At 40.4% G+C, this 25520-nt stretch overlaps 1 protein-coding gene across 1 annotated transcript in view; it reads left to right on the plus strand.

The window, feature by feature from the left end:
- The window catches only part of si:ch211-159i8.4 (matrix-remodeling-associated protein 5), a 29879-nt gene extending 6340 nt beyond the window's left edge, over positions 1-23539 (plus strand). The window contains exons 2-17 of the mRNA XM_038700007.1: positions 672-797; positions 1584-1720; positions 5866-5995; positions 7459-7697; positions 8000-8151; positions 11538-14711; positions 14964-15229; positions 16024-16291; positions 16405-16605; positions 16855-17373; positions 17521-17692; positions 19468-19731; positions 19867-19993; positions 20297-20377; positions 20850-21996; positions 22341-23539. Of these exons, the coding sequence (XP_038555935.1) occupies positions 711-797; positions 1584-1720; positions 5866-5995; positions 7459-7697; positions 8000-8151; positions 11538-14711; positions 14964-15229; positions 16024-16291; positions 16405-16605; positions 16855-17373; positions 17521-17692; positions 19468-19731; positions 19867-19993; positions 20297-20377; positions 20850-21996; positions 22341-22894 (7518 nt within the window). The 5' untranslated portion in view covers positions 672-710 and the 3' untranslated portion in view covers positions 22895-23539. The remainder of the gene's footprint in view (positions 1-671; positions 798-1583; positions 1721-5865; positions 5996-7458; positions 7698-7999; positions 8152-11537; positions 14712-14963; positions 15230-16023; positions 16292-16404; positions 16606-16854; positions 17374-17520; positions 17693-19467; positions 19732-19866; positions 19994-20296; positions 20378-20849; positions 21997-22340) is intronic.
- Positions 23540-25520: the final 1981 nt, after the last annotated feature.

The following is a 25520-nucleotide window of genomic DNA, read 5'->3' on the forward strand; positions in this document are numbered from 1 at the left end:
TGATTATATGTCAAGTGTTGGGTTTACAGGTTGTTTATGCTGCCCCCAAGTGGCCAAAAAATCTGCTAATACAGGTGTAATATATGTTGTGTTAACTTTGTATAATGCAGGTGTCCTTAATGAACCCTAAGAGGAACTAAAGAATTTCAAGAACTTGTGTTATGTAGACGAATGAGCCCCGGACATAATGCGATTACCTACATATTCTTTTATTAACACAGCAACCAAACTAAACTGCTTATCCTGTTCAGGGACATGAGGAGGTGGAGCCCAACACATTATGCAATGGGCATATGTTATAGTACACCACATACATTTTATGATGATTGTATGTTGATGAGGGTGCTAACTCATCAACATCACTATTGTGATTAAATACAGCTGTGTTGTTCGACCGGCAGTGTGCAATTAGTTGGTTGGAATCAGTCACTGCATGTACCCTCCATTTTGTATCTTTTAACAGCATACAGTATATGTTCAAGACAAATTTCCAATAAAGTATCTAATCTTAACTTATTTTACATGGATCAATAGCAATATCACTATCCCAAAGAACCAGTATCAATCAACTACAACAGCCCTGCAATAAATCCAGTATATGTTGTGTTTCTAATATCTAGTTTTTGTTGACATAAATCTGTGCATCTAAATAATTTGCTCCCTTCCTGCAGGCGTATTAATGACGTGAGCTATCAGACAGCCATCCAGTCATGATGCTGTGGTGGTGCACCAACATCTACTGCAGGTTGGCTGCAGCATGGTTTCCCCTGCTCTTCTTATCGCTGCTATACCAAACGGTAAATCTTCAATGAAGAAGCTCTCCAGTTCTTATATGAGCCAGTGGTTGCTTGACTAATGAAAGTCACTTATAACATGACACTTGATCTATAAAAACAAAAAAAGAATCAGAGTCCTCCTGGCAGTGAAGACTAAGTGTTTAACCTGATGACAATAAGCATAGGTTAAGTTATAAGCATAAGTTATTCTACACACTACAAGCATTGCTAGTGTTTTGACTTCAGACTTTTGACCTTCTCCATGCACCTTCACCACAAGGTGAAGTTGTGCCAGAAATCTCTGCTTGAGAAGACAATGTGAAAATCATATAATCACAACATGTGTTGTGCATGTTGCTTCATTGAAATCACACAGTTTTCCATTGCAGCCATTGTTAAGTTTGCAAATATTATGAGGCTGGCATAGGGTGATACACACAACATAATGATATGTGAATAAAATATCCTATATTTCCTAACAATCTTGCATTTAAGACAAATCTTTCCTCTCAGATGCGTAAATCATCTTTAAGAAAATGTCTGATGGAATTGGGCACAATGTTAATACACCAAATACACACTTTATTTTATGTAAACCTCAAGTCTATTTACTCCACTTAGTATTGATTTCTTTCCAAACTGTCAGTGCCTACACAGGCCTGAACTCATCTGTTTGCTTCTCCTTCTCTTCCTCTCCGCTGCCTCTCTTTTATTCCTAACCATCTCCATCTGATTTCTTTCTATTTTGACCCTTTCCTCTCATCCTAACGGCCCTGTCTTCCTGCATACCTTCTCTGTTCTCTGTAGATCTCCTCCACCCATGCCATCCCATTGTGCCCACGGAGCTGCAGCTGTCCAGGCGTTAAAGAGGTCCACTGTACGTTCAGACACCTCACCACCATACCAAAAACCTTTCCTAAAGACACAGAGAGGCTCAACTTGGGGTAAGACTCAATTACTATGCACACACACACACACACACACACACACACACACACACAGAAGCACTGAGATGTTGTTATGAATGCCAGTCCAAAGGGAAGAAAACTAAACACGCTACAGGAAATAGTGTGGAATGTGGTGTTGGTGATTTGTCAGAGAAGTGTTTTCTTTAGCTAACAAATGGTCAACACAAGTCAGTGATCCACTAAAGACAGTCTGATCAGTGAGATAATCAGCTCATAGCCTATTGTACATTTAATTTGACCACATCTGCTTTAAACCCGAAAGATAAGGGCCTAGCACCAGCATGTGGTGATGAATTGACTCCAGAGGGGATCCATCTCCAAATCACTTCCATGTGGGTCTCTGTATTGTGGATCTTTGACTGCCCTCCAGCAGAGAAATAGTCCAGCCACGGTTCTGTACATAACAAATTGCATTGTCTAATAATTGGCTCCAAACAGTACATATTTACATGGCAAACTACTTGGCAAGGAGCAGACAGAGCTCTACTATTGTTCACATGAGGCTTTCCCTTACCATGTGGGGCTCTATTGCTATCACTGCATTTCAGGTGCATTACATTTGGGCTCGGAGTAGTTCTCAAGCTCTTCACTACTGGATATAATGCGATGATGTGTATCTCTGTAGGTAAATGGTCAAAAAAGCTCCATTCCACAGGACGTAAATGTCTCCATATGCGCTCCTGTACTGTGAGAACAGTACTGTGGAAGCAATCAGTACATTCCAGATAATCTTGGTCTCAAACCAAAACAAAATGCATATGCTGTTTTAGACAGCCAGTATTACACTACAGGGACTATGTTAGAAAGGGTTTGGCAACAGCAAGTGTTATATTGACATTAAATTACACCACCCCCTTCAGGTCAAATTGAAACAATTCCTACAACTATAGCATTCTGGCCTTTGTTTTATGGATCTGCCTTTAACCTTTGCAAAGACATGTTGCAGGATGGAAATAGACAGATGGAATATAATATAATAATAATATGATATAATATCATTGCTGAGGCACAACATGACAATCAAAAGTTACAAACATAGACACTAGAGAAGAGTATGGAGGAAGTGCAAGTGTAAAGAATGGATTTAACAGTGTGTTCATCTGCTTTAATGTCAGCTGCAAACATGAGCATGTCCAGCTATTTAGCTTTTTATCAATAGCAGTGACCTTCCCCAGTGTTACTTTTAATCCTTAATGATAGCACATTGACTGTGTAGTATTTCCCCACTGTGTGGAAGCCGGTGTTGGAAGCGGTGTTGGAAGTGTAAAGTAAGGTTAGCAGCTCTGTTATGTGTTCATTATTAGATATGGGGACATTTACACTCCAGCAAAGTGAGCCATACTATGAAAATGGACATTAAGACATCAATTTAACCTCTGTCTTGCTTGTCCAAGTATGTAAGCTTAGCAACCAAAGAGTATTATTAGTCTGGACTTATATTTTCCTCATATTAAATAACTCAACACTGCAATACAAAAACGAGTTTTGTTATCTTCTTTATCACAAACCAGTGAATATCTTGAATATCTGGATGATTGTATGTAGTCAAGTGCATATTTAAGACTCATTTTGTTTTACAACAAGACAGCTGGAAATATTAAAAAGGTCTAAGGATAGTGTTTTGGGCCAACTTGTGGAGCTAACGTTAGCTTATTTAGCTACAGCTGTCCGTGACAGTTGTCATTTCAGTCGACCATAAGAAAAGACAGGTCAATTGCAAAACACACAGCTGTCAGTTTGATGTTGCACTTTATATTTGTTTCTTCTGATTTCCTATTGATTCTTTGTGTGGGGTTGAAGCAGTGTCTGTTCTAATGGGAATAAAGGGAATTTCTCAAGGACACTTCAGCAGAGCATACATTTGGAAGGGGACCAAACCGTTGGGGAGCTAAAGGAATTCTAAACATTAGACCACCCTGCAAACTGGGGTGCAGACCAGGGGGATTTGGTCTCTAATGCAAAACTCTTGGTGTATGTTCACACCAGGCATGTTTGTAATGCTTTATTTACACTCTGGAGCCTGTGTTCCTTTAGTTTGGGTTCAGAGCAATATTGTTTGAATAAAAAAGGAAACTGCTCCTACAAATACTGGCGCCCATCCGCTTTCAATGGAACTGTTGTGCCGATTGTTCAGTGAGTGGCGTGGAGGATAGTATGGACTACCTACAGAAAACATCCCCAACACACAAGGATTTCTGGTTGTGTTATGAATTTGAAATACTTACAGAACCTGGCATAGTGACAATAGGGCTTAAGATTCAGCTGTTTCTCCATGTGCTCTTTCATGGTACAGTAATGATGAATCATGGAAAATAAATCTTTTCCATGATGAATGGGGGTAAAAACAAAAGTGTTATGTTTATAATTTTGTTCACTCTATAGACAGATCTGCCTTTAGACATGGTAAGACAGCACATTCTACAAACTGGTTTATTTCAAGGATACCTAGTCTACCGTTGCCTTTGTTTGCTCTGTCATTTTCTAGTGCCAATATTATCTTTCATGCAGACAACTGTTACTGAAAACCCCTAAATACCATCATAAAAAGCCTGAAAAATGGCTACAGGAGCTCTTCTTCTTTTCATACTATGCTGCAGAATTTATTATTGTCTTTTCTTATTGATTTTGTGTCAAAAATCTTGGCAACAGCAAAACAGTCTGGGGCACTACCGTGGTATATGGGTTAAAATGCCAATCACAGTGTCCCCATTTCACATGTGGTTAGGGATATTTGTTGCATGTTGTTCCACATCTCTGTACTGCTAGCTAATAAAGAGAAAAAATGCCAAAAAAGACAATAATCAGGTTCTATTTATCTTCTGTAACCACTGATGCAAACCAACACCAAAAAAACCACCCGCTAATCTTTAATGAGATGACAAGTGATAGACCAGTAGACTCCTGTGTGTGAAGAAATGCAACAGCTTTTGTTATGGTACAGGGCTCAACGTTAAACCTTCTTTCAACTGGCCCCACCGGGTCAGTGGTTTTGAAACTTACTGGCCCGAGGACAATTTTTACTGGATCTCCCTAAATAAAAGTTATTTATCAGTGTTACAACAAAACCAAAGATGTATAAGTTATGTTATACTGTTAATATGTTTAATCAGTTATTAAATACATCATGGATATAAAAACAATAAACTAAAATGTAATCACAGTTAAAATTATAAAAAAAATAAAATAAAAAAATATAATTATAAAAAGGTAATAGTTAACAAAACAATTGACTTTTAAAACACACTTTAATTTTTACTGGCCCCGGGCCATCGGGCCACCGCTATTGTCGAACCCTGTGGTATAGCAGCAATGACTGCCTAACTGTAGCATAACTGTAACACTGCCAGAGTTCAGTTCCCAATGGGGAAAGCCATACTAAAAATATGTGCATCATGGTAAAGAAAAACACTCTGGATGAAAGTGACCACTAGATGATATATTGTGAGCTGGCTGTTTTATTGATGGCAGTGGAAAAAGGCAGAGTCTCCCATATGTGTTCAATTGGGTAGGGATAACTGCACCCAGGGAATGTTGCGTGTCTAAAAGTTTCGTACTATAGACTTTGTTAGACAATACACTGGTCTATACTGTGCTTGGCAATCAGTATGACTCTTTGACACATGTCTGTTGTAATTTACTGAAACCTGAAGACTCCAAGAAAGGTTTGCACATAGACCTGCTGTTTTAAAGTGTTACATGATGTTGTTTACAAGAGGGCAAGTCTCATATGAAAAGCCCCTGTCTATACTGAATTTCTAAAGGTATATTGGGCCAATGCTTACAGTACATTGGTTCTACAGAAGTTTGTGAAACAGATGCAGCATGGTAATTCTTCATCCGTGTATGTGTTTCCTCTGCCTGTCACATGCTTAAGTTTTATGGATGAGGAAATAACTGAGGGTCAAAGGTTAACTAAGGTCTCTCTGTCATGCGACTTTCCTTCTTTACATCCATTCTTCCCAGCCATGTTTTCCCAGTTCGGGTGAAAGGTCACATTGCCAAGACACATATGCAAGCACTGACTGCAGACTAATATTACTTTCCTATCTTCTGACACCCCTGACGACTCTCTTTTACTCTTTCACCCCAGTGACTGGCTGTTTCTTTTCTCTCTCTAACAGTTATAACAGCCTGACAGAGGTGGAGGGGTCAGAATTCAGCTCACTACGACAACTGGAAATGCTCATGTTGCATGGCAACGACATTAGCACAGTCCATCCTGGAGCGTTTTACAGCCTGAGATCACTACAGGTACAGTTTGTGTGTATGTGTTAGGGCATATAATGTCTCAATGGGTCTTCTAATTTTTCACTAGTTTGTGTGTGTAAAGGTGGTGATAAATTTTGTGGCCGTTTCAAAATATAACCTCTGAATTCAGCTTTCTCCTGACTGAGAACTTGATTGTTGCATTTTATGCGCTACTGAACCGTGAACTAGGGAGCAAGTGGACCTGCACCAAGGACTGAAATGTCAGGCTTAATTCTTAAGTCACATAACCTTTTGGCAATTACCTCTGGTTTCTCTTACAATATGTTCAGGTCCAGTGGTTCCAAAAGATCCAAGTCAAGAAATACTAAATAAATGCTTATGGTTGTTGATGTGGTGTGTTTAATTTGTGACAAACCCTCGTGAGTGCTTCCATCTATTACCTTCTCCATATCTGGGTCTACATCACAGGTGGAGACTAAATTTCATTCCAAGTTTACTTCTGCATTACATGAGTCAAATGATGTTGCTCTCTTTTAAGTGTGACTGGTATTTTCTTCTAGGGAAGAGATACTCACAACAAAGAGAAAATTATATGTGTAAAAGTATACATAAAAAAAAACACCAGAATAACACACAGCATATGTACAAACAGAGCCAAATGAAATCCCCCCAATACCTAAACCACATTTAAACCAATAATTAGTTACGCTTTGCTTGCTTGAGTACAAATGCAGTGAGTCTTGTTGGGTGCAGATGGGTCCAATCAGAACCAAAGTTTTCAATTTAAACAGACTGAAGAGCCATGCCAATACATCAGAATCAATTACATCAAAACTTGATTTAGGTTGGGTTGATTACTTGTTTTTGGAGGAAGACACTTAATCTCAAATAATGAGGATGGGATGCTCTGTTCTGTTGAAGCCTTACTTTGTAGACCAAAGTTATTAAAATCACTTTTTCAGTAACACAATATGAAACTGGAATGCGTCTGAATAAAGGCATTAAATGACTTGGTGTAATGTCAAATGATTGTTCATGCTGCCCAACCCATTGAGAAAAAGCAGTTCTGCACATTTTCCAATCTTAGTCACTTTTAGCCCATTGTATCCTGTTCGCACGGCTGTATGGTACAATTCAGTGTCAACATGTTCTTTTCAGATAAAACTGAAGTGGGGCAGCCATTTTTAGCAAACAAGCCAGTGTAAACTACTTGTCTATTATGAAAAAGCAAAGACACAAAATTAACAAGTAAAACAAGCTAAAGGTAAAAATAGTTTAGTCAGGAGTTGGTGGAATTAAGCAGAGCTAAAAGGCTACTTAATGTGGACTTACATTGTCAGGTTCTGTGTCTGGTACCCTTTAGCCATAGAAACTTTATAAGCAAATTCTATGTCAGACCTGTGTTTCTCAGTTTGAGTCCTTCTGCCTCCTAGTTTAATAATAGCTTAATACAGTTTTAATGTTTAATAAATGTCAGTATAAGACTAATTATTCATTTTCTCCAGATCTTGAAGTTGAGTTACAACAAGCTAACAACGGTGAACCCTGGTCTGTTTGAGGGCCTTGCTGGTTTGATCCGTCTCCATCTGGACCACAACCTCATCGACTTTATAGAGCCATACTCCTTCTCTGGCATGACCTCCCTAAAACTGCTGCAGCTGGAGGGGAACCTTCTCAAAGATATCCACCCTCATACCTTCATAACAGTGTCACTACTAGGAAGCTTTTGGACCTCAGGACTCAAGTAAGACATAAAAAGACAGTGACTGTTTCTCTTGTTTTTGTAAACTTGGCATCCTTGCTTACAGGAAAATCCTCAAAATTGAATTGATTGAGATTATAATGAATGGATGTTCTTAACAAGAGTTCCCTCCAGTTAAAAGATGCATAGATACCCCAAATTGCTTATAGGTACTGAATTGCTAGTCAATACCTGTACCTCATACATAGTTGTTTCCCTGCCTTCTGCATAATGCATTCAAGGTTAGCCCCCTGTCATCCTGTAGACCAATAAACAAAGGAAAATATATAATGTTTTTCTCTCAGACACTTACACCTGTCAGACAATCTGTTGGAGCAGCTCCCTGCCGCAGCACTTAAGACAGCTCCCAGGCTTGAGCTCCTCTCTCTACATGGTAATCCCTGGACCTGTGACTGTCAGCTCCACTGGTTGGTAGAATGGAGCTCCACACACGAAGGTAAGGACTCGTGAATATGATTACCCCATTCTTATTTTCTCACATTAGAAGTTATGAAATTTGACTCTATTGCTTACTTCTTCACTTCTGTGGTGCCAAAAAAGTTTCATCTAAACTGGATGACTAACAGCTATGTAAAGAATCGTAGAGGGACAGTGTAAAAAATAAGGCTGAATTATTTGATTTTTGGTCACATTTGGGAAGGGGAACACCCTGTTAGCTGTTAAATTCTCCACTACTAGTTAGTGTGTGTGTCATTTGGTGCTGGGCAAGTAGGTTTATCAAAGGTTTTTCGTTTATAACAGCTGCCTGCTGTGGCTGATAAAGGAGTTAATGGAGTAAACCAAAACAACAAAGGTCTGGCCCTTAAAACCAGAAGAATGGGCTAAAAGAAACTATAATTAACTAACTAACTAATAACTTTCATACTGTCCATTGCTTCAGCACCTGTATTTACCCTCTGTCTAAACCATAGATTGTATATAAGAAGTGGACGTAGTCATCGTGACGTCACCCATTGGTTTGTGGACTGCTGTTCTGAAGCCTTGAGTTTGGCCAATAAGGCGCCGCCATATTGAGTTTTTGCAACCAGTAGCACCGGACATGACCATATTTGGACGAGATGGTGGAGCTAACGGTCGTGTGCTGAGCTAAATAGCTTACTTAGCTAGGTGCATCTGTATTTCACATTAACTTTCATTTTAACAGGGCTGACAATTTTATCTAGCGAACAACAGCTTCAAAACTAACGGCACTGGTTAAATTTTACACAGTGCTGTGGGTACGAGTCACTCCTACCTGATTGATAGGTTTCCTTGGTAACAACTTGTCAATCATAGATAATCCCGCCCTGAAGCATACTGCTTTATGGTCTATTTTCCTATAAATATGACCATAATTTACTAAATGAACATCATGTTGTATTGAAGAAGACTTAAAACTAGCGACTGATACCATAAACTCATTATGAAAGAGTATACTGAGGTAATAAATCAGTTGAGAAATAGGGTCAGTTTACCATTATTTCTAATGGACCTGAACTTCTTTTTGCAACCAGAAGAGTCGCCCACTGCTGGCCGTTCAATGGAATGCAGGTTTTTCGGCATAGGCTTCGTGTCTCAGACCGGAAGCGTCCCACTTGGTCTGAACACATTTTAGCTCCTGTATTTATAATGCCCCTCTCCCTAAAAGTCCATTTTATTCTTGACCAACTTCTGAAACCTCCCGAGAGGCAGGAACTAGTTCACAGTAGTTGTTTGGAGATATGTCTGGCAATGTGAGACTACGCCTCAAATTACAGTAAAAAAACACAACTTTTATAAGTTTTATAGCTCACTGATTTTGGCGAAACTGGATCATATTTTATGGAGAAAAGATTTTCTTGGCTTTAGCTAACACACCAGGGACACATATTATGTGTGTGTTGTTTTTCATGTTGAAAAGACAAAATGTGCATTTTGCATGGGACCTTTATGTTGATATTGTGAACTTGTTAGCAAACTTACTTACTTTTTTACAGCTAAACTCCCAATGCAACAATTATTATATATATATATATATACGTTCCACTGACTGCATTTAGCCAAGGTGATACATTGGCGTTAGCTTGCCTGCCTGCTTTTCAGTACCTAACATTATTTGTGCATCTTTTACCGGAGGCTCAGCAACGTGAGCACAATTAAATGTACGGTTAGTGAGCCGGATTGCATATTTTAAATGAGATTGTTGCCACACTTTATAACAGTAAGTAACATTAGCGTATTGAATGGGTCTTCTGCTGTATTGTTATCCTGCACTGATATTTTGCATCATTGTATATTATGTGGGTCAGTAAGTTACAGCGACTGAGACAGGTGAAGAAGTATTGGTAAAATGATAATAAATCTAAATTGAATGTCACGTTGGCTGGCTGACCCTGCCTTGCATAACTATAGGCTAGTATAAACAAATCATTCCACATTTGCTTTGTCCGATTACATAATTTCTTGTAAGCTAACACTTTGACATAACACCAATGGTACAAAGAATAGTAATATGGGGCACATTAGCTGGTAAAGTAATGTGCCATACAACTGTAGTATTTTGTGCAGAATAACAGTAACAAATGCTCGGCGTTAGCTGGTGTGCTAACATTTTCTAAATTGAGCTAAAGCACAACATTGCAATATATTTCACATGCTTTGCAGTAATGCTAGTTTACCTGTCCAATAGGATGAAAGCCAAATCTGTGTGGGTTTTGTCAGTTTAAAAACAAAGCAGAGGTCTCTCTGCAACTTGAGCCATTATGATGTGGACAGTGTTTTACGTGGCTTCAGCACGTTTGTTGTTGTTTTCTATCTTCACGTCGAGTTTGTGTTGTGCTTGGAGCCTGTCATTTAGTGGTGTTAGTGGAGTCCATTTTGTTAGCTGCAGTGTTATTATTAAGCAAGAGCGCGCATGCAGAGGACCCGCCCTGATTCCATAAGAAGCAGAATAGTGGCTGGTCCAAGCAACAGAGAAACAAGCATGTGGTACATTTCTATGTGAGCCTGTTGACATATAAGCAGTAAAAAAGTGATTTCATTGAAAAACTAAATATACAAAGAAACAGAAATCATGTAAAACTATTTAAACTTTTAAATGAACACACTACTGTAAAATGATCATCTAAGGGCTTGACTCATAGCTAAATAAATGGCTGTAATCTATTTCTATATTATTAATATATGCGCACAAAAGGTCGAAATAGTGTTTCTCTGGGCTTCAGACAAGTGTTTTTGACCAGAAGCAGAACATAGTACTGGCAGAAAGTGTTGCATGTTTGCCATCCAGGTTCTGCACGAAATCTGAAGGACACAGCTAGTCTTAATAAATTGACTTTATTTGAGCCATATGCAGTCCAGAAAATGTACTGAATTGTTTACTTTTTCCTTATTCAAAAACGTTTATGACACATGAGCTTTGTCTCATTTGTCATAGCTTTGTTAACTTTTCATGAATCACGTTTAAGCAGTCCCATATGCTAGTTATATTTATCGACAGAACATTGATAATATATAATTATGTTTATGGACTGCTTCATCTCAAAATAGGGGCCTGTGACTGCCAGAACTTTATTAGTGGATGGATGAACCTTCACTGAACTCAAACCCCTATAGAGATAATATTTTACCTGCATTTCCCCAAGCCCTTATAATGCCAGATTCATGTTTTATTTTTCACACTCCTCTTTCCCATTTAAAATAATTCCTTTCTTTCCCCCTTTCTCTGTCTTTACCTACATCTCACTAACTGCCCCTTCCCTTTTACCCTTTCTCCTCCTTTCCCTCCAATTCCTATGATTGTTTCCATCGGTCCTTCTCCTCTTTATCCTTCCCTCTCTTCCTCTATATCATTCTTTCTCCCAGGTGTAATAAAGTGCAAGAAGGAACGTGGTTCCAGTGAGACTTGCCCCCAGTGCTCCTCTCCTCAACCCCTGAATGGGACCCTTTTTCTGGGACTGACTCCAGACAAGCTTACATGTGAACGACCAGTTCTTCATTCCCCCCTTAAACAGTGGGACAATCCTGTGTGGGCTGAATCTGAAGCTGAGCCTGACCACCCGTACACCCGTGACTTTGAAAAGCCTTTAGGCCATCTGACCTTCGTTCTCTCTGACAGCCATGGGAACAGTGCTCATGTAGCATGTGATGTGCGCCACCCTGGAGACAGTTCACCCATGACCTGGACAGTAAATCCACCTGGGGAGTTGTCTGTCAATGTGTCACTGGTGACTGCCCTTGAGTGTGAGATTGATCGGGAGACGTTACAAAGTCTGTGGCAATTGGTGGCATATTACTATGAAAGCCCTGCTATCTTGGAGAGAGGTCAACAGAGAGGAAATGCAAGCAGAGTAACCTATCAATATGCCCAAGCCGTAAATGAAAATTCCCCATATTTCACAGATTTAAAAGGGTATTTGGTAGCAGAACCCTCGTGGTTGCTTCAACCCAGAGTCACTTTGAGGCTCAACAGACAGCAGACAACAACCAAGAAACTGGTAATGGATTTCACTACTCTAATTACCAAGCTAATCAATCGAAATAGAGGGCAGAAAGATGACAATGACGACAGCATATCCTGGGCTCTAATTCGCAGAGGGAAAGCAGGGCGGGTTCAGACTGCTCTCGAGGGTTCAAAGGTTCACTTGGAGTGCAGTGTCATCACTTCAGATCCGGAGGTGAAAGTGGAGTGGATGCGTCCAGATTTGTCCTTTGTGGAGGATACAACTGATAAAATTGAAATTTCTGAAAGAGGAGAACTTGTGATTTTAAATGCTACACTGTCTGACTCAGGCCTGTACCACTGTATGTCTAGAACCAAAGCTGGAGTGGACTTGATGCCTTTGAGGCTCACCATCAAACAAAGTTCACTCAGTCCCACAGCTTTCAATGGTAAGAAAGTTGTAGTTGAAAAGGGACACTCTTTTTCTCTACCTTGTGAGGTGACCTCAGTCCAGCCCAGTCAAACTATGTGGTACCTACCCAAAAACCAAATTCTTCTCCCCACACAACAGACAAGACGGGCAGAAGTGATGGAAAATGGGACTTTGGTGGTAAGGAGGTTGACACAAGAAGATGCAGGGGAATACAGCTGCTTGGCCTCAAATCTCTATGGAGTTGACATGCTGTCACACATGGTGGAAGTCACAGGAGAAAAGGCCACTGACAGGTCCAAAGTACTGACTGGGAGAGAGCAGCAGATCATTCCAGTTGGCATGGAAGAAGTAGAGGGTTCAGGGGGAGATTACCAGGAAATTATACGTCCTTCTGCAACACAGTTCCCTAAGAAGGTAGGAACACAGCAAAGGAATCCTAATGGCTTTTCAAAAAGGATAAGAATCAAAGATTCAAAGAGAAAATCCAACAAATCTGTTAAAGAGTTAGATCCAAATCGTTGGGCAGAGATATTGGCTAAAGCTAAGGCTAAACCAAGTGTTGCTCTGCCCACAGAGCAGTCACTACCAAAGCCCAGCACTGTAACATTCCAAACAAGTACCTCCAAACATACTACTACAATTCCTTCTACAACTGCTTCTACAACTAGCCCTCCTGATATTAGGATAGAGCCAACAAATTTCCAAATCAACACAAAAGCTAAGACTGAGGCCTATTTTACAGAGAAGAAAGGGGATAACAAAAAAGAGTCAGAAACCTCAGAAAGTGTGCCACAGGTTTTACACCCTAAGCCTCCGAGAAGTACAGAACCAACCCCACACCACATTAGCGGGATCACAGAAAAAGCAGAAGCTATCACAGACCCTCCTTCTGTTGGAACTGCTCAGCCAGTCGATCAGTCAGAAAATAAGCACTCTGGAGAGGGGATAAAGAACTTCAACCTCGTTCCTGGTCGGCCAAACAGGAGAAGGCCACCTTATAGACGTAGAAAACCCCCAATGAGAGTCCATCCGCACGTACACCCCTTCTACAATTCATCAAACAAGCCCCAAACAACTGTTCGCCCAACAACAACCACAACACCAACAACAACAATGACCACAACCACAACACCAACAACAACAATGACCACAACCACAACTACTACTACTACAACACCTGTTCCAACCACAGTGGAAAACCATGAAACCCTATCTGCTGAGTATCAGACGGAGGAAGATGAAAGTGAATACAATACAGAATATGATTACAATGATAGCGATAGTTTGGAAGCCAAAGAAAATTTAACTAGTGAAACCTCTCATACCACTAATGATCTTGACAGTAGCCATACCACATTTCCATCAGCTAGAGAACATGTAGGTAACTCTACAGGTAGACAGAATTTACCTTATCCAAAGACGACTGTGACTCCTAAGTTAGATAGTACCCCTTGTACAAATGAAAGGACTGTTGAAGAAAAGGAGAAAGACACTGTAAATCTAATGAAATCAGAAAGACAGAGGGTTGAGATAAAAACACAAATTGAAGAAAATGCCAGAGACAACAAAACATTTGCTGGAGAAAGTGAGAGGGAGGTAATGCCAGCAATAGGAAGGAAAGAAAACCATCAAATAGATACAGAAGGCAGTGAGAAAGACACAGAAAAATCTAAAACGGAGCGGGTTACACAGAGCAACAATGTGCAGCATAGCATCCAGTTAACAACACAAAATAGACCAAGACCTAACACTCAACCTTCAGTAGAGCAAAATACACCAACCCAAGCAAGAACTCCATCTTCCAGGGTCATTACCTCACATTCAACAAGAGGCAGAACAAGAGAGGAAGTCACACAGAAAGAGTATAAAGAGGTAAACAAGCCAAAAGCGATGCCTGAGATCACAGATCACAGTTTCCCAATAATGGAGCCAGTTCACCCGTGGCTCCATCAGAACAAACAGGGAGGAGGGCAAACTAGTACTTCCACGATGACACACACAAACCAAAACAGAAATACAGGAAGAGAAGGTGAAGTGAATCCAGGCAGGCATTCCCAGCCTCACAGAGTCCCTCCGATGTCCCACTGGCCTTCTCTCCATCATCATCACTACCCTCACTACCCTTCCTGGCCAAGTCAAAGGTCATTTCCTCATCCAAGGCAAGGTAAATAAAGCTGCTAATGTAATGACCTTCTTCTTAAAAGTATTGAAATCAGGTGTGGTGACCAAACATTATTGATAGAAAGTGTAAGAGATACAGGGTAAAGAACAAGACTATAATATTGACTTTAACAAGCTAAAATATTTAACTTAAGATATATAATGTTGGGTTGGTGTTATAATATGATATGTCACTGTAATCCTGTTTGGAATATAAGGATATGTATTTTATTAAATATTTGCTCTCTGATCTTAGGTGCTGTGTCACACCCAGCGCCCACCCATCGACCCTGGCCTCTCCCCCACCCCTGGGCTAAAAGCCTGGTTGTCACCAACCGACCAGAGATCACAGCTGAAACAGTGAAGCCCACACCTACCATTTCTGGAATAACAGAAAACTCCAGATCTAATCCCGATCTGTCACTTAATCATCATCATCAACAACAAAATCATCATGTGGATGGCAGGACCCAATCCAGAGATCAACTGTTTCTGTCAAGGCTGAGGAACAGATACAGACAGGTATGATGAGGGGTGGTTTTGTGGGTGTGCAATATGTGATAAATGTAATTGTACATCTGAATGTTCATAAACTGCTTTAAAAACACAAATAGCAAAATTGACAAGATATTGACAAGAATATGCTGTAAATTGACACATTAATTTCCCTTGCAGTGTTTAACAATTTTAAGTTAACTGTAAATTTAAGAAAAAAAGTGCAAGTCTTGTTCAGATTTGCTGTGGAAAAGGGCCATTAGTGTCCACAGTGCCAGTGCCAGAGTTTTTTTTTGGTCTATTCAGTCTTTGTTTATCCACTGGTTCAATGTATGGTTGAATATGTGTATGTCATAAACCAAGGTTCTGGTTTTATTGAAAGTGAAAATGTGCATTGAAAATTTTCCACAGCTTGTGGCCAGAGATCCATCAAGGATGCTCATGCATGTTGCAAAAACGACACACCTCATATTCAGGTCAGCCTTTCAATCAGTGAAATGGTTCTGTTAGGGTAGGCATAGCTTTGCAACTGGAGTTCCAAAAAAGGTGCTTTCTTCTCTCCTATTGAATATAATCACCCAGTGTATATTTATGTTCGTGTTTCTTGTTTTTTTAGGGCAATTTCTGTTTCAACTTGGCTTTTCTAATAACACAGTTGGTAATGATGGTAATGATGGTAATGATGGTAATGATGGTAATGATGGTAATGATAGCAATGATGGTAATGACGATAAATCAGCTCTCACAGATGGGATTCAATTCCAGGTTAATATCTGGGTTGATACTATAATAATTGATCATTTTGATTTTGGTTTTGCCAGGCACAACTTGATCGCATTGCTCAGCTGGGGAAGATGGTGACACCTAAACCTCGCACTAGCCACCACAACCCTCCTTCCCCCATCACACCTAAACCATATAGCCCCTACACCGCCAAACTTCCAGCACCCTCTGCTTCTTACACTTACACCCTGCAGCCACCGAACCCTGTTAAATCTTCATCATCATCATTCTCTGGTCTCATCCCGACCCCTCATTCTTACCAACCCACCACCCCTGGGGTTCAGTATGGAGGTCGGTGGCCTGGAGGTATTGAAATGATATAGGCTATTTATTTATGAAGGAAAATGAGCAGCTTATTTTAATCTGCTTTAATCAGTGATAATGATGTTATTTTTTGCTATTTGAATGTGTCTTTGTAGCAGGACGAATCAGCTCTCAGCGGCCCACAGCTTCACCTCCTTTCCCATGGGTGTTTGGAGCAGAAAGTGGTGGAGTGAAGCCCCTTATTACTACTGTAACCACAGCTAGTGTGTCAGTACTGGCGGAGAGTGACTTGTTCCTGCCCTGCAAAGCAACAGGGAATCCTGAACCCAGCATTGCGTGGACCAAAGTCTCCACAGGTAAAAAAAAAAAAAGAAAAGGGAAGGAATAAGCAAAATCAAATTTAGAACATGGTCACAGTCTATGTGTTGCTTTCAGCTTATTCCTCTCCTTGGCCAGGTCAGATCTGCCTGCCACTGTTACTATTTTGATGCTATCACTGGGGAACAACAGAGACAGAAATGTTCAAATGTGGCATGAGAGATATAATTCTGAATTTTTATTTATCCCACCTGATTGTCTCCTTATCTCTTCTGTTCCCTTCTCAGGTGCTACCATTCCAGCCAACACCAGACATGGTCCCCGTTTTGAAGTCTTCAAAAATGGAACATTTGTTATTAAAAACATCCAGCTTCAGGACAGAGGCCAGTACCTCTGCGCGGCACAGAACAGGTTTGGATCAGATCGCTTGGTCATCACCTTAGCTGTCCAGACTCAGGCACCCAAGATCCAACTACCCAAGTCTACAGAGATAGCAGTTTACCTAGGGAAAAGTGTGACTCTTGACTGCCTTGCTTCAGGAAAACCTCTTGCCCAAATCTCCTGGATTCTTCCGGACAGGACGTTTGTACGTGAGGTCGGGACTGTTCACACGCTCCTTTCTCCAGTTTCTCTGCTTCAAAATGGAACCCTGCAAATTCACTCTCCCAATTTCTCCAGCAAAGGGGACTATAAATGTATTGCAAGCAACGCAGCAGGTGCTGACACAGTCACTTATCATCTTCATGTCGCAGCTCTGCCTCCAAGCATCAGTGAAGGAGCAATGGATACTGTGATCATTCAGCCAGGTATAGTACAGAAATATTAAAGTCATGCAAACAAAACATCTTCAAACGTCCCATAACTGAAAGTTTTCCTTATGATATGGCAAAGACAATAAAATCTTCCCAATGTCACAATGAGTAATCTAAACTAATAAAATCACATTTAACCAGGCAGGAGTGTGTATGTCCACTGCTCTGTGAGGGGCGAACCGGTGCCCACTCTGAAATGGATGCTCCCAGCAGGCGTCCATGTAAAGCCATCACAGTTTCTTGGACGTGGGTTGTTTGTCTTCCCCAATGGGACGCTGTATGTGAAGAATGTTTTGCCAGCTGATGGTGGGAGGTATGAGATGAGATTTCTTTTAGTCTATGTTTTTTTGTCCGTGCACTGGTTAAATGTCTGGTTGAATTTGTGCTTACTATATCATAAACCAAGGTTCTGATTTTAGTGACTTTGAAAAAGTGCATTGTAAACTTTCTGCAGTGCACTTTCAGCAAACATGAAGTATCACTGATCACTGAACGTTTGTCTTTTTTAGCAAAGCTGGTGACTGGCTCTAGGGGCATCATTGGTCGGTCCACCATTTTGGCCCAGGCATAAATATTTCGACGGTATGGGATGCCATGAAATTTTGTACGTGCATTCATGGTCCCCAGAGGATGAATCTAAGCCTTAGGATTCCCCTAAGTTTTCCTCTAGCGTCACCACGAGGTTGACTTTTTTTTGTTGTTAAATGTTGAATGGATTTCCATGAAATTTGGTACAAATATTTAAGGTTTCCAGAGGATGAACCCTATTGATTCCCATTACTTTTCTAGTGCTGCCAGCAGGTGAAAGTTTTTATATTCTCATGTGAAGTAGCTTAACATCTACTGGATGGATTGGCACAAGATATACATTCATAGTTCCCATTGATTTCCCCATTGTATCCTAATGACTTTCTTAATCCCCATACTTTTCCTCAAGCACTATCAGCAAGTTGACATTTTTAGCTTTGAAATCCCATGATAACTCTTGGATGGATTGCCATGAAATATGGTGCAGACATTCATGTTCCCCACAGAAGGTGGTGCCATCTAGGTCCATCATCAGGCCAAAACTGAATTAGTCTGATACTTTTTAACCAATTATCTGCAAAACTAGTGGCATTCCCATCAGCCTTAGAAAGCTGCTAGCATGTTTTAGTCATTTGTAATTGGGAAATACCAACTGTACATTTTCCATTTCTGACTTTGAATGGAATCCATCAATAGCTAAGGAAAGTAGAGGTGTATACTCCCCGATTTGTACTATCAGGCAATGAACAGTATTCATGTCCCAAGCAAGACCAATTTACAATTCAACTCAAAGTATCAGGCCGTTTAAAATGTCACCAGGCTGCTATTAAAGAGGTGGTATTATGCTTTTTTGGCTTTTCCCCTCTCCTTGCAAGGCCAAACCAAAGCCCAGCCCAAAGGGAGTTCCCATCTCCCACAGAAAACACTGCTCTGAACTGCCTGAAAACAGCTCATTTGTAGTCCAGCCTTTACTTCCCTTTCTTGTGACGTCACAATGAAAATATGTGTCATAATGCTCGCTGAGTGACTAGTCCGGCACACCCTCAAAAACTCTGGTGGAAAAACACTGAGCTGCAGCACACCTCTCCTCTCCCTTCCAAACACTAGCTACCCTCCAAGCAGTCAATGGACATGAAGTTGTTACTGTGATGCAGAGACAGAGCTCAGTTAAAACTTTATGGACGAAAGATACTTTTGTTACAGATCAATAACTCACAACTCTGAAACTCTTGCTCCAGTCCAAATTGCCAAACTGGTCAGCTGAATCGAAGCTGTTTACTTACCCGCCTTTTTCTGCTTCTGATTGGTTAGTAGTCCTTAACTAGGAACTGCGCATGTGCAACTCCCAACAAAGATCATTTAGAGACAAGATGTATCACACAGTAGCTAAAACGAAGCCTTCAACACAGGGTGAAAAGAGGAGCTGCAGCAATGTGAAGTATGGAAAAAAATATGGTGTTTTTTGAAAATGAAACCATGTAAACCTGTTCTGGTACAACCCCTAAATAAGATTTTGAACCTGAAAATGAGCATAATACCACCTCTTTAATCCTTCCACAGGTATGAGTGTTTGGCTACTAATGCCGTGGGCATTGCCAAAAGAACTGTCCTGCTGGAGGTGAGGGCAGATCACCCCTCCTTCTCTCACCAGCCTCCTCCTCTTCCCATCCCCCCAACCCACCGCCAAGGTGTGCCATCCCGCCAGCACTCTGTCTCAGCTATGTATGGGTCTGCTGTCTACCTCCACTGTCCAGAGTCTACCGGATCCACAAGAGGGACCATCTGGCAGCTACCCTCCAAAACTATCATGGAACATCGATACAGGTAACATACTTTTGTAAATTCATGAATCAGCACAATACTGACCAATTTAATAACATATTAAAAGGTTTTAGTCTCCATTACACTTGGCTGACTGATTTAGCCTCAACCTAATTTCTCTTCCTCATCTGCCTGCAGTCCAGAGAGACCAATTAAAGTCTTCCATAATGGGACTCTGAGGATACTTCAACTAACAGAGCTTGATGGCGGAAATTATCTGTGTGTCTTTCAGCGGCCCAATGGGGAAGACATGGAGCTCTTCCAGGTCTGAACAGGATAGATAATGACTTTTTTTTTTACTGCCAACTCTTTTCCATTAGTCTTTATTCATTTCTGTTTCACTTCTATAATACGATGTCTAACATGCCTTAACTTCCTTCAAGAGCTTATAGATGTGGTCTGTCCTCACAGTTAAGAATAGGATTAAACCTTTGTGTATATGTTTTGGCAAAAGGTGTAGCAGCAGGTCATTCAGTAATCAATATGACTGAAGCTTTTGCTGAAACGTTTTTCCCATTAAAAGTTCTTCATTTATTTGTTATTTTTCTATATCTATTTGCTTGATCAGGTGGAAGTGTTAATGACCCCTCCCAGAATCGAACACATGAAGACTGCACAGACCAGGGTCACCTTTGGAGAAAATTTCCAGGTAGCTATATGTATTTAAAGTAGGACAGGCCGGGTCAGACATTGTAGTCGTGTTATAATATCACCTGTGTTTTCTAGTATATACCATTTATTTTTCAGTATTTTATGATTTAATGCATACTAACACATTTGATCTTATAATAAGACATAATTCATCGATATTCTCATTTCACAAAAGTGTCTTAAAGCAATAAATAAAGATTCTAAAAACCCTGTAAAGCTGAGGGGAACTACATTGTTGGGTTATAATAATCTAGAGGTTCGTCAGTACAAGCGACACCTTTCAAATTATAAATGGCTGTTTAACCAATTACTAATGTAAAAAAATGGATTTGGACAGTTTTAAATTAAAATGAATGAATGAGTTTAAAAAACACCCCTTACAAATTACATCTCTATTCAGAAATTAGCCTAGAATTATCTTTATTCTTCTACTACATCCACTCATTCTCCCTCTTTTGTTTCCTTTTTAGGTGGACTGTGTTGCAACAGGCCTCCCTGATCCAGAGGTTTCCTGGAGTCTCCCAGATGGAACTTTAATCAACAATGCCCTTCAGTCAGACGACAGTGGCCTTCGCAGCCGCCGCTATGTTATTTTTGGTAATGGAACTTTACTTCTCCAGCAAATGGGCAAAAAAGACGAGGGTGACTACACTTGTTACGCTAAGAACAAACTGGGCAAAGACGAAAGAAAAGTGAGCGTCAAAGTGGGGCCGAATGCTCCAAAAATTAGATTGAAATCGCAATCACTGGTGACAGCTAAGATAGGAGAATCAGCAAAATTGAGCTGTCAGGCAACAGGTGAACCTACACCAAAAATCATGTGGATCTCACCAAGAAATGATGTGATATCGATGATATCAGACAAATTTCAGATCATGGACGATGGAATGTTAGTGGTGAAAAAAGTAATACTGGCTGATGAAGGAAAATATGCATGTGTGGCACGAAATTCTGCTGGTGATGACGTTAAAAACATGATACTTGAAGTTGAACCCCAGGAACCCTTCATCAATGGCATGAAAGGGAAGAGCACCACAAAGGTTTTGGCTGTTTCCTACCAAACAGCACTACTGGATTGCAGAGTAGAAGGGAAACCTGAACCAAGAGTCTGGTGGATTACTCCCTATGGCCATTCGCTCCCAACACCCTACCTGGGAGGTCGCTTCCAAGTCCATCGGAACGGGAGCCTGGAGCTGAGAGGGGTGAGGAAAACAGATGAAGGGAGGTACATGTGTCTGGCTAAAAACAATCTGGGTGAAGCCTCACTTTTGATTGAATTAGACGTAGCATCACTAGCTGAGAAACCAAGTTTTGCTCTTCCTAATTTTGAAATCTTACCAATAAAGCAAGATAGTGGGGCACTGATGCTGGAGTGCCCCGCTCGTGGCAAGCCGAACCCAGAATTTGCATGGATTCTACCCAATGGGACAATGTTGACGGCTGGTGTTAGACTTCAACGCTTCACACATCATCTGGGTAATGGAACTCTACAGATCTTTCAACCAGTTGCAAGTGATAAGGGAGTGTACCGGTGCCTAGCAAAAAATGTGGCAGGACAAGCAGAGAAACGTTATGCGCTGGAGGCGGGCAGAAAGCCAGTGATGAGAGGATCTACAGGTATGTTTTTGCATGTCACATGAGAACAGTCATTCAGCTCATACGTTAGATGTGTTTTGGGTGGATGCACCGCTCTAGAATTCTTTTGTGACAAAGACAGACTCTAAAGGGTCTCTTGTGCAGTTGTTTTGGTCTGCACCCAAGTATGATTTTTGTGCTCAGTTCTGCCCAAATGAATACGGTGGAAAACAAACCAGTCTAATTCAATCAGAATAAATAACAGATTTGAAAATGTCCTAAAAGCATTTGAAGAAATCTGGCCATATTGCCTCACTTGTATTGCAATTTTTGTTGTATCAAAATGTTTTGCGTGAAATCTACATACTGTTATCATTCTATTCCAGGTGGGATGCAGATCACTTATGGCCTCAATCTCAACTTGCCCTGCACTGTGGATGGCTGGCCGCAGGCGTCAGTCACATGGACCCTACCTAATGGTCTTGTTTTGGACAAACCTCAAACCATTGGCCGTGTCTCTTTTCTTGCGAACGGGACCCTCCAACTAAGGCAAGTTGCCACCTTTGACAAAGGAACATACATCTGCAAAGCCTCCAACTCCTTTGGCTCGTCAACACTATCCTACCCAGTTGCAGTGATGGTTTTCCCCCCACGTATCACCAATACACTGAACGCAATTACTAGAGTCAACCGGGGATCACCAGTGACATTAAATTGTGTTGGGACTGGTATTCCAAAGCCAGATATTTCATGGACATTACCTGGACGCACAACGCTGCTTCCACATAATCGGTTCACAGCGCAGAGAGGGATTCATATGACAGAGGAGGGCAGTCTGGTCATACAGAACCCCATGCTAATGAACTCTGGCATTTACAAATGCAACGCTAAAAACACACTCGGAACAGACTTTAAATCTACTTACCTACAAGTGATCTGAGTGAGTTATGATTATTCTATTTTGAAAAAAGACCGGATGAGGATTTTTTTTTATCAGGATTTGAATATACTACATAATAAAGATATTGAGATAAGAAAGACTTTAAACTGCCTGACTGGTGGGTTGGCTTGAGATACCTTGCAAAGCACTTTCCACTGAACAATGAAGTTTCAAATGTGGACTTCACAGTTAACATTCATCTTTTGTGATTTTTAACTGCAGTTTTTGTTTTTGTTTGTTTTACTGTTCAAGTGTTGCAGAAGTCTTTTAATTCTACATTTCTGACTTTAAATGCATTTTGCCTACTTAAAGCATCGCCTTTCCAGCCTTACCCTGTAGATGTAATATCATAGTTCCCATGCATTATAGTTTGTAAAATGTTACCTCACCGCACAATTTTACTTTAACATGACATTGCTTGTTTTGCAACTGAAATAACTCTCCTCTGGACTGATATATGTAAATGTAATGTGCACCCCTTATATGATTATTACTGTCTGTGTACTGGTAGACACTTTACCAAACACCTTGGGGACTTTTCCCTGTGAACAGTAAGCAGTAATGAGTAGTGGATACAGTGTCATACATGTGGCTATATCATCAACTATTATACTCATGGGCTTATAAAGTTCTACATTTTATGAACCTTTAGTGTGCAGTGACTCTTTTCTTTGAGGATATAAATGCCCCCTGCTCTACAATGTGTATCATATGTTGTTAGCTTATAGTAGCTATTAACTGTTGAAGGACACCAATACAAAACAAAGGTGCACATAACAAAAAATATGTATGTATATAATTTATAGGTAGTACACCAATAGAATGCCAGGTGTAGTGTTGACCAATGAACCCTCCACAGCTTTATTATATACTTCCCTTGCTTTCTTTACAACTTTTATTATATATACCAATGCCCGTGATTTTACGATCATAGCTACATACTGTGTAATAGTAACTGTATAGCACACCACCTCCTATCAGTGTGCTAGAGGAGGAAATAATGTCACCTTTGTGACTCAGTCACCACCAAAATCAAGGACCTCCAGGCTTATGGTGCTATGGCCTTGTGTGTTTTAAACTGATTTGTGTGAATAGTGCTTAATTTGTATTCCCTGTCATTTTCCTTCTGTCTGTGGATTGCTGCTACAATGGTGGCAAAATGTTGTGTCTGTCTGTATATCTGTCTGGCTGTCGAGCTCCTCCGCTCCATTTCAGTACCATGGACCCCCCCCCCCCCCACTTGCTTAGCTGTGGAAAGTAAGTAATCATATGTAATTACATGTCAAAACATTTAGACAACAAAAGGCACTAGGGGTGGACAAGGTTTAAGAATCTAGCAAGAGACAGCTAAATTTACACAACCTAAGTACACAACTGAAGAAAAAAAAAACCACACCCCCTTCAGGGCTCTCTCTAAACCACTTCTTAAAAACATGTTGTTTTTTTGTACCAACAAATTTTCGACAACTGTGCTTCTGAGCTAGCTAATACTCATTGCCTCCGCTGGTTAGGTTGGTTAGGGTTAGGGTGGGGTTACGGTTAGCCAATAAGAAGCAGAGTAGAGTGCAGGACTTGACAAAAGCTTGTATATCCGTTAAGTGAGAGTTGTCTAAAATTGGGTAGGAAAAAATGCCTCCAAAGTACATTTTCATGGGAAATGAGTGCCCTGTGTATGAGATATTAGAAGTAATATCATGGCATTACTTTTGTATCATATGTTCTGATTTTAGTTTTGAGATCACTAATGTTAATTCCATAAAGAATCAAAAGAACAGTCAAGTTATCCTGCATCTAAATGATGCGGGATTTAGGAATGTGTGCACTCATCCACAACACTTAACACACTATTGTTGATATTCTGCCACATGCTTACAGGATGTTCCCATACATAGCAATGTGATGTCTATAACTGTCTGTGTCTGTGATAGCTTGTCTGTTTCTGGTGTTTGGTACAAGTGAGATTTTGGAGATCAGATTTTTTTAAATCCATGGATACAACACATACTGATAAGTATAACAACTATAACAGACTTTTTTTATACATTCATATTAGCGCTTAAGCTTGAGTGGCAGTTGAGAAGCAGTCATGACCGTTTCTGATGGTTATAATCACAACAATAATGAGTGATTTCATTTGTTTCCCTTAACCCTACTGTATTTTAATGCTATAACAGATATGGCAGTTGTGTATTTGCACCGTAACCCCATATGACACTGTAAAACCAGGACATTGTTTTGGTGTGTATGCATGCATCCAAATGTGTGTATGTATGTAAATGGATACTATATTTCACTGTTGGTTTGTGTTCACCAGAATGTCAATGTCCCACGCAGCTTTGCTTCCAAACAAATAGGCTTTTGACTGAGGAAAAACGGAGCTTTGTCAGACACAGGCATTGGGCTTGTTCGACACAGTGTGTGTGTGTGTGTGTGTGTTTGTGTTTGTTGTGCGTGTGTGTGAGAAGGAGATTATGTGCGTCTCTTTGAGAGAGAGTGTATGTCTGTGAGGAAGAGATTGTGTCTATGTGTAAGGGATTGTTGAACACAGTGAGTGGTGTGCCTATGTGTATGTATATATATAAATAAATACGCTATATATATATATAGCATATTTATTTATATATAC

Source organism: Micropterus salmoides, unplaced genomic scaffold (genome assembly GCF_014851395.1).
Source record: "Micropterus salmoides isolate LMB-PRFRI ecotype aquatic unplaced genomic scaffold, ASM1485139v1 Ms_hic_scaffold_5, whole genome shotgun sequence".
In the NCBI taxonomy this organism is placed as follows: domain Eukaryota; kingdom Metazoa; phylum Chordata; class Actinopteri; order Centrarchiformes; family Centrarchidae; genus Micropterus; species Micropterus salmoides.